Raw genomic sequence first — 16,367 nt, forward strand, 5'->3', positions numbered from 1 at the left:
GTGAGGGGGGGGTTGGTTTATCTCCCCTCATGATTGCAGCTGTGCTACAAATCCACTGATCTGTCCAGGAACGGCACCTCGAGGACAGCAGTGTCCGTGTTCCGACTGTAGAGGGGGCTGCAGCAGACACTGACAGGACAGCGGGTGGTGCTGCAGTGGAGTTCTGCTGAGTCGGCGCTCCCGCTCCACACGGAGATCTATTAGCACCAAGTTAACGTTGGTGTCGTAGCTGTAGCCGTAGCCATGGTGATGTAGGTGAGGATGGTGGCGCTGTGGTACATATTTAACTACAGCAGCTTATCATCACTGTCTGCTTTGAAAAACCATCTAAGAAGACGGGTTCTCAACCCCTGGTCCGCAGACCAGTGCTGGTCATTTAGTACCGGGCCGCAGTGGAACCATGAAAAAATGTACTTGATTCATAAAGAATCCAGTCAGAACTCGTGACTGTTTTCATTCAAAGGTCATTCAGATTCCGATACTAAGTTGTTTAATTTTGAAAATCTTCAACGATGGTTCAACGATGGTGCGGTATTACTAGTCCACAGTAACAGCTGGTACTGATCTGATGTGTATCTGATGGTTCTGGTCCAACAGGATCAGATTCAGTTCTCCAGGACCCGTTGTGTTCTGGACTTTAGGTCAGACGTCACCTTTGACCCTGAGGTCGTCCACCTGACACATGGACCCAGGTTTCTCTCCGACGTTCAGACCTTCAGGTGTTTGTTTGTTGGTTGTGACTCGGGCAGCGTGGACTGAACCAGGCGGCGGCGGCGGCGGCTGCGGCGGCTGCTCAGAGGCTGTGGCAGTGCAGTGTTTAAACACCACACACTAATGGGATCCACTGATCCCGCCGGCTTAAAGTGACTGTGGAGTTCAGACGCCGACGTTCACTGTACACACAGGCGCGGGCTTAAGAGGCAGCTTATCCCTCTTATTTGAAGCCGTGTGCTCAGCAGTGTCTCTGCAGACGGGGAACTGATCCACTCATGAGTTCAGTAACCGTGTGAGAGCGTAGTTGACGGTACGACGCCAGCTATTCATTTCACTCACTGCGGCACCAGACGATGTGAACGTCACTGTTGATTCGATCACTTACAGAGTGGACGTGAATATATCCATATATTTATCTGTGTATCCAGCTAGCTGTTAAGTTAGCTTTCTCTCTGTACCTTATGTATTTATGTATTTATGTATTTCTATTTCTAGTAAAAAAAAATCCTATTGTTTTTCTTCATCTATTGCCTTTTTAGCCATGGCTAACTGTAGCATTTAGCTATAAAGGGATGTTTTTAGCCTTGTTGCTCTCTACGCTCGACTGTTTTGTCGTTTAGCCGTATAGCCTACAGATACTGTAGCTTCACGTGACTTTAGCTTCATGTCTAACAATCAAGACGTGTTTCTGTACAACAGACAAGTAGCTACTGTATCTGAGCCACTCTGATTAGCGTTCTGGCTAGCTTTTTGGCTTTTTACTGCTACTTAGTTATGTAGGTAGCATTAGGCAAATGGCTAGCTAGCTGAGTATATATCTAACTAGCTATTTGGTTTAAAGCTGTTTATCTAGCTAGCTAGCTAGCTAGCTATTTAGTAGTTTTTCTAGCTGCTCAGCTGTACTGATCTACCTGGGCCTTAAACCATCAAGCAGTGCAGAAGTATTTTGTTTTGTAGCTAGTTATTTTATCTCCGACGACCTCCTTGTTTATCTACGCTGCAGTCTCTCTGTCTACTTCTGCGTCTGTTTGTCTGTTTATTTGTTTTTTTATGTTATGTTTTGATATAAAAACATAAAGATTTCTTTAACATCTATCGTTTTGTAAAATTGAATCTGAACGCTGTGTTTATTGGAGCAGTTGTGGAGAAACATATGAGCCAATACAATTTACCATACATTTACTGGAAATATATTTCCTTAGAGATGTGTTGTAAAACCTCAGACATACAGTATAGATTTAACCAGAGTTTTTCTTTCACCTTCAGTGCTTCATTTCAACTGTAAAATAATCTGGAGTTTATATTCCATAAATACAGAACTCACATATATAACAGTGCAGATGCTAGCTGTTTGTTTCAGCACAGTTTAAATGTTAGACTTGAACCCAATGACAGGAGGACGTTTCTAAGATTTCCATCTGCCGTCGTAGGTCTGGAGGATTCCGTGGCGACCTTCAGAGGAAACGAGTTCTTCAGCTACAACCTGTCGCAGACGCCCATCCAGAGCAGCCTGGACGAGATCACGCTGTCCTTCCGCACGCTGCAGAGGAACGGCCTGCTGCTGCACACGGGGAAGTCTGCCGATTACGTCAACCTCTCCCTGAGGAACGGAGCTCTGTGGCTGGTCATCAATCTGGGCTCCGGGGCCTTCGAGGCCCTGGTGGAACCTTCCAGCGGGAAGTTCAACGACAACGTGTGGCACGATGTCCGAGTCACGCGCAACCTGCGACAGGTGCGGACGCAGCTTTGGCTTTATTTCCTCTCTTCCTGTTGATCGGGCAACATTTGTCTGGGTGGTAATTAGATCCGCATTCCATTAGTTCTGTCTTTGAAGTATCTCAGGCACATGGTCCTGCACTGGGACCAGGGGCCTTATGTTGAAAGTCCTTTATTCTTAATGAAAAGGTAGCAGTGAAATATAAAATGGTTGAAAAAAAAAATAGCACCAATAAAAGTTTTCACTTTTTGGAGAATCAGCCTGAAGTGTTCCACAGGGGGTCCACGATCCCTATGGTGCGGACCCCCAACAGTTCTGGATCTTTAGAATTAAAGACAGTAGAGAGGCAAATATATATTTATATATCTTATATAATAATAATAATAATAATGTATAATGATAGTCGGACCAGAGTCTTCCTCTCAGAGACACCAGACTGCAGCAGAGCCGCGGGGGTCAGGATGGGAGGAGGGGGAGGGGGAGAAAAAAATGAAGCTTATATAATGACTACAGTCGTACACACTGTTCCCCGCTACAGTCCAGGTCGGCTGTAGGTTTTCATATTCATTAAAGCTGTCCACCGTCCAGTGCACAGTTCCTGAACTAACTCACTTCAACGTGCGGTCGCTTTAGTCTGCCTCGCAGTACAGCTCTACTTCGCAGTACTTTCTGAAATATTCATACGGAGTTAACGTCTCGATGGAGGCGGGAAAAACAATAACCGTCTGTTTAACAGGTCTGTGGAGTGTTTTTGTCCACGGTCTCACCTCTGTCTTCTGTCCACAGACCAGCGATCAAAGCTTTGTTAGCTCCTGTAGTAAACGTTAGCAGTAGCTGCGGCCGTTCTTCTTCTTCTTCTTCTTCTTCTTCTTCTTCTTCTTCTTCCTCTTCTTCTTCTCGTGCTACGTCAGCTAGCTAATCTCCTTTATGACTTCAGCTGCTGCTGCTCCTCCTCTGACTTTGGAAACTTCTGGTACCTCATCATCTTCTGCTGCTGCTTCGGCCTCTCGTCCAACCTTTGTCTTCTGCTCAGATCTAAAGAACTAACCTCTCAACCAAGCCTGGACTTTTTTTTTTTTCTTTTCTGGTTTCTTTCTCACACGCCAACACGTCTGAAGTCAGACCATCGGAGCAGAGCTAATCATATTCTAATGTAAACTCACTCCATATTCATCTGCTGCACCTGATGACACCAGCGGTGATAAATATTCCTGGGTCATTAACTCAACATGTCAGCAGTTTCCAGAGGACTTCACTCTGACACTGACTGTGGAACCGACCGCACCGTACGGCTCCTTTGTTCTGAGATGTAAGGCGGTACTCATCAGTACTCTCCACGATGAAGTACTCGCCTGAAGTACAGTCAGCCGGCGGCCTCGACTGGATGGAAAATGTGTTTTTGTCAAACACGACACACGTCCTTCACATTCACACGTGGCTCCCGTCTTTACTGACTAGTCACATCTGACATGGTCACAGTTCAGCTGGTTACATCTGAACTAGTCACATGACCTGGTAACATTTCACCTGGTATCATTTCAGCTGGTTCCCTGGTCACATTTCACCTGGTAGCTAGTTACATCTATCATTTCACCTGGTAACATTTCACCTGGTAACATTTCAGCTGGTTACATCTGAACTAGTCATGTGACCTGGTCACCTGACCTGGTCTCATCTTCTTGACTTTCCCCTCAGATCTATTTCCTGACCTCAGCTTCCAGAGGAGCAGCAGGAAATCCAACCCTACTTGGTTACATCTGAACTAGTCACGTGACCTGGTCACCTGACCTGGTCTCATCTTCTTGACTTTCCCCTCAGATCTATTTCCTGACCTCAGCTTCCAGAGGAGCAGCAGGAAATCCAACCCTTAACCCTCTCCACGCCTCCATTTTATCCCCGTGTAAATTGCCTCCCCCTCAGATACCTTACCTCCCTGACACGGGGATCGCGGGGACTGTAACTCTCGGGGGAGCCGTGGTGGAAACATTTTATTTGATCCGCTGCTGAATTTCAGGCTAGAATTCCTCCAACTTCCATCTCCGTTTCAATCCCTCTCCTTTTTTTTTCCCTTTTTTTTCTCCTGTCGTTTCCGTGATTGTTTTTCCTCCGTCCTCCTTTTCTGACCTTTATTAATGATGCATTCATGTATTTATGGGACAGAACAGAACACCACTCCAACACGGTGTGTGTGTGTGTGTGTGTGTGTGTGTTCTGTCTCTTGTTCTCAGTCTAATTATCAGGCTGTGGTTCATACCAGTTCTTCTTTCAGCTGCTCACCAGTCCTCAGTCCCTCTGAGTGTTCTGGAGAACATCCTGGACCATATTGGTCTGTGGTTTTGTGTCTGTTGACACTTTAATGATGCTGTTACAGCCCGTCCACACATGGAAAGTGGGCGGAGCTTCCTCTAAATTTCTTTTCATCGTGGACTCTCCGTTTTTTTCCGATGCGTCACCAACGTCTCTGGTGTTTGACGTGAGAGCCGCCGTCGTGTTTCGATCAGCAGTACACGTTAACTCCCAGCTCACTGTCATGGCAACAGGCATATATTTATTTCTTTATTGTTCTTTTCATCTGTTCATTTCCATTTCCTCTGTTCTCTGACTGCACTGATCCCAGAACCACTTCCTGCTGTGAGGAGACACTAAAGACAACGCTGCCACCTACATCAGTGGCTAACAGTTTTGTAGAAACAACAATTCACCATCTGTCCACTGGAGCGGCACGTAGCACTGGGCCTGGTACTGGTACTGGTACTGGTACTGGTACTGGTACTAATTTCCTCTCCGTTCCTACAGACAAACTCAAAGTTTTGTTTCAAATCCTGGTTGTATCAACAGTCACATCTGAACAGTCGTCACTGGTTTCACACCCGGACTCTGGTCCTCCTCTGGTTTTTCCTCCAGTTGGCTGGAATCAGGGCGGGATTCGAACCCGTGATCTCCCACCAACTCCTCCGTCCTCCTCTTTAATCATTTGACTTGTTTGTTAAAATTTGATCTGACTTTTATTTTCTAATGCTCCCCCCACCCCCCGTTACTCTCCCTCTGTGGTTGTCCGTAGGTGACCATCCTGGTGGACGGGATCCTCACCACCACTGGCTACACCCAGGAGGACTACACCATGCTGGGCTCCGACGATCTCTTCTACATCGGGGGCAGTCAGAACACGGCCGACCTGCCGGGCTCCCCGGTCAGCAACAACTTCATGGGCTGTCTGAAAAACGTGAGTACAGCGGTGACCCCCTGACCTCCACCCCTCCCCCACACCCCCTCCTCCCCTGTAGCACTGACCCGGCTGTGGTGCAGGGTGTGATGTGTGCACTGACAGTCGCCTCGCTCACGTTCGTATTGATTGATTGCGGAGCTGTTGGATTGTTTGGGGGCGTAGCCCAGAGGACGCGGCGGCGTGCACGGAATGATCATCGGAACATTCCTGAGGGAACGTCTCGCTGAGAGCAGCACCTAATATATGTAGGAGAACTGATGCATCTGCTTATTTGTTCCTCACACACACACACACACACACACTCAGTCTGTACTCTTTCCTCCAACTCTTCCGCGCCTTTGAACCCAGAGCTGCATTTCCACATTGATCACACTGAGCCGGGGAGTTTAGATCAGGGTCGATCCCCCTCCCCCCCCCCTCCCCCGGGAGCAAATAAACCACTGCACCCACGCATGTCTCCACATACATTAACACACACACACACACACAAACTGAGGGTGGATTTTCAGACCTGAACTCTGTATTGTTTTTCCATCTGTTAATTCTCATGTAAATCAGTGAGGTTACATTTGTTGGTTCGCACCTCCTCTGAAGTGCTCTGGCTCCCCCTAATGGAGTATTAAGTCATGCCTCAGTTAATGTTAACGGTGGAGCAGAAAAGATGATTGAAGGTTGGCTGTTGAAGGGTTAATGATTGTGGCTCAACGGTGGGCTTCCCACCATCAGAGAGGGCATCAGGCGTGGGCAGCCTGTGATTGGTTATCAGACGATCACAGCGTCCAATCAAAATCACTCTGTGGTCCAGTGAGGAAATGCGACCAAAACATATAACAGATCGTAAATGAAAAAAAAAAAAAAAAAACTCTGTATCTGTCTGTGTTTTCTTCTTCTGAAATACTGGGCTAATAACCGCCGCTGTGGCGCCCCCTGATGGAGGGACAGTGCCTTGCTGCGTGCTTGAATGTCTCCAGTAGTAGTAGTAGGATCAGAGAGAGAAATCAATATTAAAAAAACTAGTAGTTTCCTGATTTAATAAAACATATACGGCCTCTCTCAGGTGCCGCGAACCAGTGCTTTAACCTCAGTCAAACCAACTCGTCCCAGTAAGAAATCTGTAACATTATTTAATTCATTTATTCTTTCATTTTTTCCCTCGTGTACTTTTTACTACAGTAAAATATCTATAAATACGTCTGATAAAATTAGAACTCCTCCAACGTGGACCTGGAGCAGGAAGGCTTGTCGACACGTGAGGTTTCTCTCCTTTTTTTTTTTCTTTTTTTCCGTTCATGACAAACCTACACACTAACGGAGTGCATCATGGATCCACTGAAATAAAAATAAGCTTCTATTCCTGTCCCTTTTCCCCTGTTCCTCTGCCAGAGCTGCAGCCTCCAGCGTGTGGGTGGTGTGACTGGTGATGGCGCTGTTTAGACCTACTACGACTGGGCCACACAAATGGGTTTGAACTGAGAGAAAAGGTGGCAAAAATAGAAGCTTCCTGCCTCCCCTGCAGGGGGTGCAATTCCTATGCAATATAAAATTAGAAATTAGAAATTTCTGTGAAATTAGAAAATTATAATAAAAAAACCCTGTGTTTTCATTTCTCTAAAAAAATATTAAACCTTTTTATTCATCTATTTTGCTGAAACATTTCTAGCCTATCTCAGCCTGTATTTGGACTGTAATGGGAAACTTCTTCTTCTTCTGCCACCTTGTGGCCCAGATCTACATAGAAAAACGTTAGAATATGTCACACACGTAAATGTTGAATCCTGAGATTCTGACTTTATTTGTCGCTTTATTTCAAGACGTTAATACATTTTTATATGCAGGTTCATCGCATTTAGGGCTCACTATTACCACCTACTGGTGATTTTTTTCTTTAACGTAAGATGACGACATGAGGCAAAGAGGAAAAAGGAAATAGTTTCAACATTACTACCACCTACTGGTGATTTTTCTTTAACTTGAGATGACGGCAAAGAGGAAAAAGGAAATAGTTTCAGTGACCTGTTGGAAGTGGCCGACGTCTGAGGAGCCTGTGGGGTTTTTTTTAATTTTTTTTTTATTTTATGTAATCTGTGGTTTATTTTCTAGGAAACTCCGACGTATTAAACCTTTAGCACGTGTCCGTTTGGAGAGGAGAGGGGAGGAAGAAGTGCTTGAAAAATTTATTGTGTAAAGCAATGGGTCTTTTTAGGGCAGTAACTGTCTCATTTTATTGAATGCACAGAGCCGCAGCCGGTCTGGATGTTACATGGTAAAAGATGTAGTGCTGCTGGGTCCAGGCCACCAGGTTCATCAGGTACATAAAAAATAATGGCCACATCCAGACCAACGTCTGCAGCACAACAAGTCACAGGGAGAGATGGATGGAGCTTTGAAGTGGTATTGGCCTGGAGTGTGTCGCTACGTGTGTGTGTGTGCGTGCGTGTGTGCAGCCACAGGATATTCCAGACAACATCATTAGGTTCATCTTCTTTTAATGCTTCAGAGATTGCAGCCAATTTGGCGATGAAGACTGCGGCAGAGAAAGTCGTCATTTTCCACCTGCTGCCGTCTGTCACTGCCTGAGCGTATCAGGACTTTTTCAGACGACATTGAAAGAATTTTGTCCTGAAGTTTTGGTGAAGTTTTTTTTTTTTCTCCTGGTCATGACGTACACAGTCCGTGTGAGTTACGTTACCTTCAGAGTCGTCTTTGGACGACGACATTTTCCTGTTGATAAAAAAACAGATTTCTCAGTCTTTTAATTTTTTTTCATTTTCTGTTTAGTTTATTTTCTGAAAGAACCTGGATCTTTACTTAATGTTTATATTTTCTGAAAGAACCTGGATCTTTACAAACCTCGTGCTTAAAAAACAACGTCTTTCTTCAGACATTTTTGGACAACATTACGGACGGTGTTCATGAGACCATAAGTCTGAATTTTTTATTTATTTTTTAGATTTATTTGTGATTAAACTCTTTCACCTTTTTGGCTCCATGTCAGAACGACCGTTGTCCTCTCTGGCACAAAAACAACAACAAAAAAAAATCCCAGAAGAAGCGACTGACCCGGTGACCTTTCTGACCCTGTGTCCACTGACACAGCATTATAGCCTTGTAAGCAGAGAGTCCTGGGTTTGATTCCCAGAGGAGCCACCATATCACTAATGGCGCCTCCTGTGGCAGTTCCAGAGACTCACACTGTGAATAATGGACTCAGTTATTATTACTGGAATTATCTCGTGACCTTTGACCTTCTAGTTAACGGTCCTCATTGCCCCCCCCTTCACCGTCACTCCCACCCTGACAGCCTCAGTCTCCTCCGTCGTTGGTCGTTGTAGGTCGGATGCTGCAGTTTTCTCTGAGCCCGTCATCCGTTCGGCGGTTGGTTCTGAACGATGTCGTCTCACAGCTGCTAACGCTCTGTCTCCTCTTTCCCGCCTCAGAATCACACGTTCCATCTCATTTCTGGACGGTCGGCCTCACCATCTGATTTCACTGCTTAATTAGTCACACTGAGACGGTGTGATATTGGCTCAAATTACCTCTCAGCTGCAGTGTGTGTGTGTGTGTGTGTGTGTGTGTCACCTCAGGCTCTGACTGGTCACAGAGTGATGAGGCAGATTACTATGGGCTGGAGGTGACTTACCACAGAACTGTTCTCTGCTGCTCTGCATGTCGATGAGGCCGGGATTTAAAAAAGACTCAAATTTAGGAACAAGAACTCGGCAGCTGTTTGTTCCAGGGACGAGTCGGTACCACAGTTACTGATATGTCCTGAAGTATCTGTATCTGAGTCCATTACTACATTATACTTACTCTCCCTGACTGGTAGAAAAAGGTCTGACTGCATGCTACAATTAGCATACTAGCATTACCACTACTACTGTTACTATTATTATAGTAATGATAATATTAATAATATATGTGTATATTTAAACATGTATGTAATATATATACATACATATAAATACATATATATAGTGAATAAGCTGTAGAAACTATTTAAAAATTATTCACATAAATATATATAAATATATACAGTACTGTATTTTTTTTCTTTAAATCAACCATCAAAATTATGTTGTCAATTTTTTATCAATCAATTTTTTTTATCAATCAAAATTTTGTTATCAAAATTGTGGTAATCTTTAAATCAACTTCAGAGTCTTCTAGAATGTTCTCTGTGTCCACGGAGCGACTTCACGGTTACGTTTGACTGGATTCATTCACGTACTCCGTGTCTGATCATGTGACAATAAACTGTTGAATCTTGAATGGCGGCGTTCTGGCACACGTGTCCTGACCCAGTTTGACGACTCGACATATTCTGTAAAACATGTGGTGGTTCTGGTGTAAATCCAGGCTGGTGCTGCGCGTGGAGACGGAACCATCTAGAACAGTCAGCTGTGACCTTGAGCTGCAGGAACAGACGGCGTGTTCAGGTTGACACACTTGTCTTTCTGGTTAATCTTAGACTTTATTCGACACCGTTCTGGGAATCTGCCCAGCTGTGACTTTAACGCCACATCCGACCGTTGTTGCTGCTGCAGGTGTCACATGTGTCGCATCGTCTCGGCACCAGGTGACACCAGAGGAGGGGAAAAAAAAAAAAAGAAAAGAAAACCCTTCCAACGTCAAGACTTTATGTGTCGTCAGTGTCCAGGTCGGTCAGACAGATATTTATGGTTCACCAACGCAGAAGTACTGCAGTACTAATGATACCAACAGTGTTGTATTTACAGAGTGTGAGAGTGATCTACACACAGCTCCGTGAAGGTGTGAATAATTATTATTAATAATTGTGTGAGTGATTAAGAAATATTCATGTTACAGTTGTTACACTTTTTCTACAGTTGGAGCAAAATAATCTACGTGCTTATAAATATGTGTGAATATATATGTGTGATGAGGGACTGTGTATGTGTATATACTGTATATGTGTGTGTGGTCTTGTGTATACATGTGTACAACTATAATATATATGTGAATATATGTATATATGGGAGTGTATATGTGCATATATGGATATATATACATGTATAATCCATACATATATACACAAACATATCTATATGTATACATATATACATATATATGTATACATATATACATATATGCATACATGTATGTGTGTGTCTCATGGAGAACCCACTAGATTTTTATGATAAATCTTTCTTTTTTTCTCATGGAGAACCCACTAGAACTCACTGTAAGGCGTCTGTTTTTCTCCAGGTTGTTTACAAGAACAATGAGTTCCGTCTGGAGCTGTCCAGGCTGGCGGAGCAGCATGACTCCAGGATCGCCGTCCACGGCGACCTGGTGTTCAGGTGTGAGAAGGTGGAGGCCCTGGAGCCCATCACCTTTGACACGCCGTCCGCCTTCCTGACACTGCCCAGGTGGAACGCCAAGAGAACCGGCGCCATATCCTTCGACTTTCGCACCACGGAGCCCAGCGGCCTGCTGCTCTTCAGTCACGGCAGCCTGCAGGGGGCGCAGCCCGACAGGAAGCCCAGGGCCGACTTCTTTGCCATGGAGCTGCTGGACGGATTCCTCTACCTGGTCATGGACATGGGCTCTGGCAGCATCAAGACGAAAGCCAGTAACAATCAGCTGAGCGACGGCGAGTGGTACCACGTGGACCTTCACAGGAACGGGCGCAACGGTGAGATGATTGTGTGTTTTTGTGAGAGCAGAAGGAAGCGTCTGTGCTGCGTCTGCTGCTGCGTCTCCAGGTTTCAGCAGCGATGCAGAAAAGGTTCCAGTCTGTGGAATCACCATATGTGGAATCACAGCGATCCAGTCACAGCGTTGGCTCGTTATTCAGGGGGTGAAATATGCATGTGCGTCAGTTTTTAATTACGACAATATTTCAGTTGCACTAATGTATGTGTGACATTTGAAATGTGTGTTAACCTCTCTCACAAGAGCCCAATTACGCACTCTCACACCTCCAACCAGCAAATGCTGCCATATAATCGAAAGAAGAGAAAGAAAAAAAAACCCTCACAGCACATTACACTGACTCCTTCACATTTCTATCATTTTCCAGCGCTTGTTAATATGACGGGGAATTTTTCTCTCCCAACTTTTTGTTGCATCGACTGCCAACACGATTATTATCCCTGAAAATCTGGCAGCACGTTGTCTTTAAAATGTCCCTTTTACAAGAAGCCGACGCTGACGCCTGCTTCCTGATTCCCACAGTTTGCTCTCACTTTTCACTTCCTACAGCCCACACACACCTGTCTCCCTGCTCTGCTGCAGCGCTGTGCTATCTGTCCAGGTTGACTCACTCCTAATGCCTACCTGCCCCACAGGCTTTATCTCCGTGAACAGCCAGAGTTTCCCCTTCTCTGCTAATGAAGGCAGTGAGATCCTTGACCTGGACGGTGACATGTACCTCGGAGGTTTACCTGAAGCGCGGCAAGCTCTCGTCCTCCCCCCCGAGGTCTGGACCGCCTCCCTGGGTCTGGGCTACGTGGGCTGCGTGAGGGACTTCTTCATGGACGGACAGAGTCGTAACCTGTGGAGGCTGGCGGAGATTCAGACGGCTGCAGGTGTCAGCAGCTTCTGCACCAGGGAGACTCACACCAGGTGCGTCAAAGACACCTGTGCCAACGGTGGACAGTGCAGGGAGGGATGGAACCGACACGTCTGTGACTGTGCCAGTACTGGATACCTGGGTCTGAGCTGTGACAAGGGTGAGGACCAATCCAGTGTTCCCTTTTTTTAAACACGTAAAACACACACACACACACACTCTGGAACTGAGTCACCATGGGGTAGTGGTACAATATATATGACAATATATAACAATATGACAAAAATCTTTTTCAATTATATTGTATCCTAAAAATATATCATATAATAAAATTAAATAAATCTACTGTAAGGTAGACCATGGGACACACACATACTGTATATATTTATATATGTGTGTGTGTGTGTGAATGTGTCATTTTTAAATAGCTTATTTATTTAAACATCTTATTTTACTATATCATTACAGTGTGACACCAACAGTACCAGAATCAATGACTTATTTTATATATATATTAATCATAAATATTTATAAAGTAGTACAGAGTATTCTATGCTCATCATTCACTGTCGTTCTCTGTTTTTCTCTCTGTTGCGCTACTTCCTGTCTCGTACTCTTAAGGTTTCAGTTTTAGCCAATCATATTTCAGCCTCGTGTGTTGCCAGCTTGAAAGAAATCTGCCCAACACACTGGGAGCCTAAAACGAATTTGTTTCTTTAACCAATCAGATTTTGAGTTGACGTCACACTGGCATAACAAGGCCTCTAACTGACCGTTAGATACATTGATTGATTGAGTGATTTGATTGGATGGTCATAGAAAACACACAGTCTTGAAGTTAGTAAACAGCGTCTCACAAATACTTGAACGCTGGAGAATTTAAGTCTTCTCTGCGTCCAGAGCTTTGGACATTCTTAGCCTAAAGCGATTTAAAACTTATATATAAATACGACGGAACAGACCGGACTTTTAGTTTTAGCGACGATAGAAAAGAACTCACGGATAATCTGTAACCGAACTCGTCTTGAGGATAGAGCGGAGGGAGGATTATGAGTACAACCGTTGAGAGGTTTTGGTTAGTAAAGTTTCTTTTGTGTTTTTAAGAATATTATAACTGTATTGTGTAAATATTGATGTTTTATGTACATTATGTCGCAGCACTGACACACACAATATACTTTGTAAAATGTTATATCTTGACATTTTATCGGAGCTAGCAGAGCTAACGAAAAGCCCAATGGCAGCCGTTACTAATTTAGCGTTTGTTTTAAACAGCACTTGGTCAAATACCAGGCTGTCGCCGGGAGTTTTTTTTTTTTTTCTTCTTTTCTTGTTCTCCATATTGACTCCCAGACTAAATACCGGTCCAAGAACCTCGTCCTCGACCTTATAATGATGCGTTCAGGTCACCGTGTGAATCTCGGTCAGCCATAGATGGTCCCAACGGTTGTATTAATTAGTGAAGAAAAGCGCGGGAACAAAACAATACAGTAATAAAACAAACAGTAACGACATACAGTGGTTTATATAGTTTTATTCAGAGGATCCCAGTATACATTTAATATTATATAAATACTAACAGGATTAACTAAAAAAAAACCGAATTTATTTGGTTAATGACTGAAGCTGTAAAGAAGCTTCAAGGTAGAGAACAAAATATCTTTATTTATCTTTATTCTTCAGGTGTTCATATGTATCTGTACATTAGTCCATTACAATTACAGCTATTATATTTAACATTTGAATTTTATGGACTCTGAAAACTGTCTTCTGGTCTGTTGTGGTCTGGATACATCAATTGTCTGTACCAGGACTGTTGTAAACTAACATTAGCCCTGGTGTCTGTACCAGGACTGTTGTAAACTAACATTAGCCCTGGTGTCTGTACCAGGACTGTTGTAACCTAACATTAGCCCTGGTGTCTGTACCAGGGCTGTTGTAAACTAACATTAGCTCTGGTGTCTGTACCAGGACTGTTGTAAACTAACATTAGCTCTGGTGTCTGTACCAGGACTGTTGTAACCTAACATTAGCCCTGGTGTCTGTACCAGGGCTGTTACAGCTAACCATAGCCCTGAAAACTTGCAGTACTGCAGAGATAAAAACAAAACTCATGGACAGTTTTCAGCCAACAATGTCTCTTATCTGGGCTGCTGTTAGGATGTTAAAAACAAACCAAGCCATGATGTGTTGTCGTCCAACACTGTCTGGCTTGTTACAATACAGACTAATGTCATTAGCCTGATAGCGTAATTGCTAAAATAATGCATGAAGATTTTCGACCCACTGGGCTGAAGTGTGTGTGGCGTGGTGTGACCCGAGGAAGGTGTGATTATTTTTGTCTTCACCCACTGGGCTGAAGTGTGTGCCGTGGTGTGACCGAGGAAGGTGTGATTATTTTTGTCTTCTGATCAAGTTACAGCAGCAAAAATAAAAGCTTCATTTAAATTCCCAAATACAATCTGTCACAGTGACAGTCTGTGACGCTCTGATGCACAGACTGTATGATGTCGTTATGATTCAGTGTCACGTTAGCTCGGGTCACTGCAAAGAAACCGCAGAAATAAAATGTGGTGGTTGTGCATTTGAGTCATTTAAAGTACATCAGAGTACAGTTTTCACAGTGCGGTGATTCATTACCAGGAGTCAACACTGTGATGTTGGCAGCGCTCGGTGCGTTTCTCAGAAGCTCAGCGAAGCTTCAGCAGCGTGACTCGACCTACATTTACTATGCAGATGGTTTTCCTCACACACAGGCCAAATTATGCAGATCTATTGGCAGCTAATAGCATGAGGGATATATGAAAATCCCCCTCATGTTGCACGATGATGGGAATAAATCCTTGGGAAATTTGATTGCTACTGCAATCCTGCTGCCGCTGTCTTCATCTGCTCCAGGCTGTTTCTGCCATCTGCTGCGACGGATGGAAACTGCAATCTAAAATTATATCAGCCTGTACCTGAGATAAACGCACACAAAAATGAGGTATCTGTTTTCTTTTTGTTTTGTTTTTTCTTTTTTTTAATTCTTCGTGTTTCTGGAAACCCCACAGAGGCCACGGCGGTCAGCTACGACGGCAGCATGTATCTGAAGGTGCTGCTGCCCAGGACCATGCACACGGAGGCCGAGGACGTGTCTCTGCGTTTCATTCTGATCAAGTTACAGCACCAAAAATAAAAGCTTCATTTAAATTCCCAAATACAATCTGTCACAGTGACAGTCTGTGACGCTCTGATGCACAGACTGTATGATGTCGTTATGATTCAGTGTCACGTTAGCTCGGGTCACTGCAAAGAAACCGCAGAAATAAAATGTGGTGGTTGTGCATTTGAGTCATTTAAAGTACATCAGAGTACAGTTTTCACAGTGCGGTGATTCATTACCAGGAGTCAACACTGTGATGTTGGCAGCGCTCGGTGCGTTTCTCAGAAGCTCAGCGAAGCTTCAGCAGCGTGACTCGACCTACATTTACTATGCAGATGGTTTTCCTCACACACAGGCCAAATTATGCAGATCTATTGGCAGCTAATAGCATGAGGGATATATGAAAATCCCCCTCATGTTGCACGATGATGGGAATAAATCCTTGGGAAATTTGATTGCTACTGCAATCCTGCTGCCGCTGTCTTCATCTGCTCCAGGCTGTTTCTGCCATCTGCTGCGACGGATGGAAACTGCAATCTAAAATTATATCAGCCTGTACCTGAGATAAACGCACACAAAAATGAGGTATCTGTTTTCTTTTTGTTTTGTTTTTTCTTTTTTTTAATTCTTCGTGTTTCTGGAAACCCCACAGAGGCCACGGCGGTCAGCTACGACGGCAGCATGTATCTGAAGGTGCTGCTGCCCAGGACCATGCACACGGAGGCCGAGGACGTGTCTCTGCGTTTCATGTCCCAGAGGGCCTTCGGGCTCCTGGTGGCCACCACCTCTCAGCAGTCGGCTGATACCCTGCGTCTGGAGCTGGAGGGAGGCAGAGTGAAGCTGACGGTCAACCTGGGTAATGATGCTGATGCTGCTGATGATGCTGATGCTGGTCCACACATGGGCAGATTTTGGTTGTTGATCTTCCAGGGGATGTCACCTACTGTACATCAGTCTTTCTCTCTGACTCTCCATCACCATCCCATCATAACAACATTCACAGTTGCTTAGAAATCTTAGTTGTTTTTTT

The 16,367-nt window shown here is 44.4% G+C and overlaps 1 protein-coding gene across 1 annotated transcript in view; it reads left to right on the forward strand.

The window, feature by feature from the left end:
• Window positions 1-16,367, forward strand: part of nrxn2a (neurexin 2a) — a 121,793-nt gene that overhangs the window by 32,492 nt on the left and 72,934 nt on the right. Inside the window, exons 3-7 of the mRNA XM_025065880.1 lie at window positions 2,145-2,446; window positions 5,493-5,654; window positions 10,884-11,313; window positions 11,969-12,352; window positions 15,990-16,193. Of these exons, the coding sequence (XP_024921648.1) occupies window positions 2,145-2,446; window positions 5,493-5,654; window positions 10,884-11,313; window positions 11,969-12,352; window positions 15,990-16,193 (1,482 nt within the window). The remainder of the gene's footprint in view (window positions 1-2,144; window positions 2,447-5,492; window positions 5,655-10,883; window positions 11,314-11,968; window positions 12,353-15,989; window positions 16,194-16,367) is intronic.

This window comes from Cynoglossus semilaevis, chromosome 19, assembly GCF_000523025.1.
Source record: "Cynoglossus semilaevis isolate Cse_v1.0 chromosome 19, Cse_v1.0, whole genome shotgun sequence".
NCBI lineage: Eukaryota > Metazoa > Chordata > Actinopteri > Pleuronectiformes > Cynoglossidae > Cynoglossus > Cynoglossus semilaevis.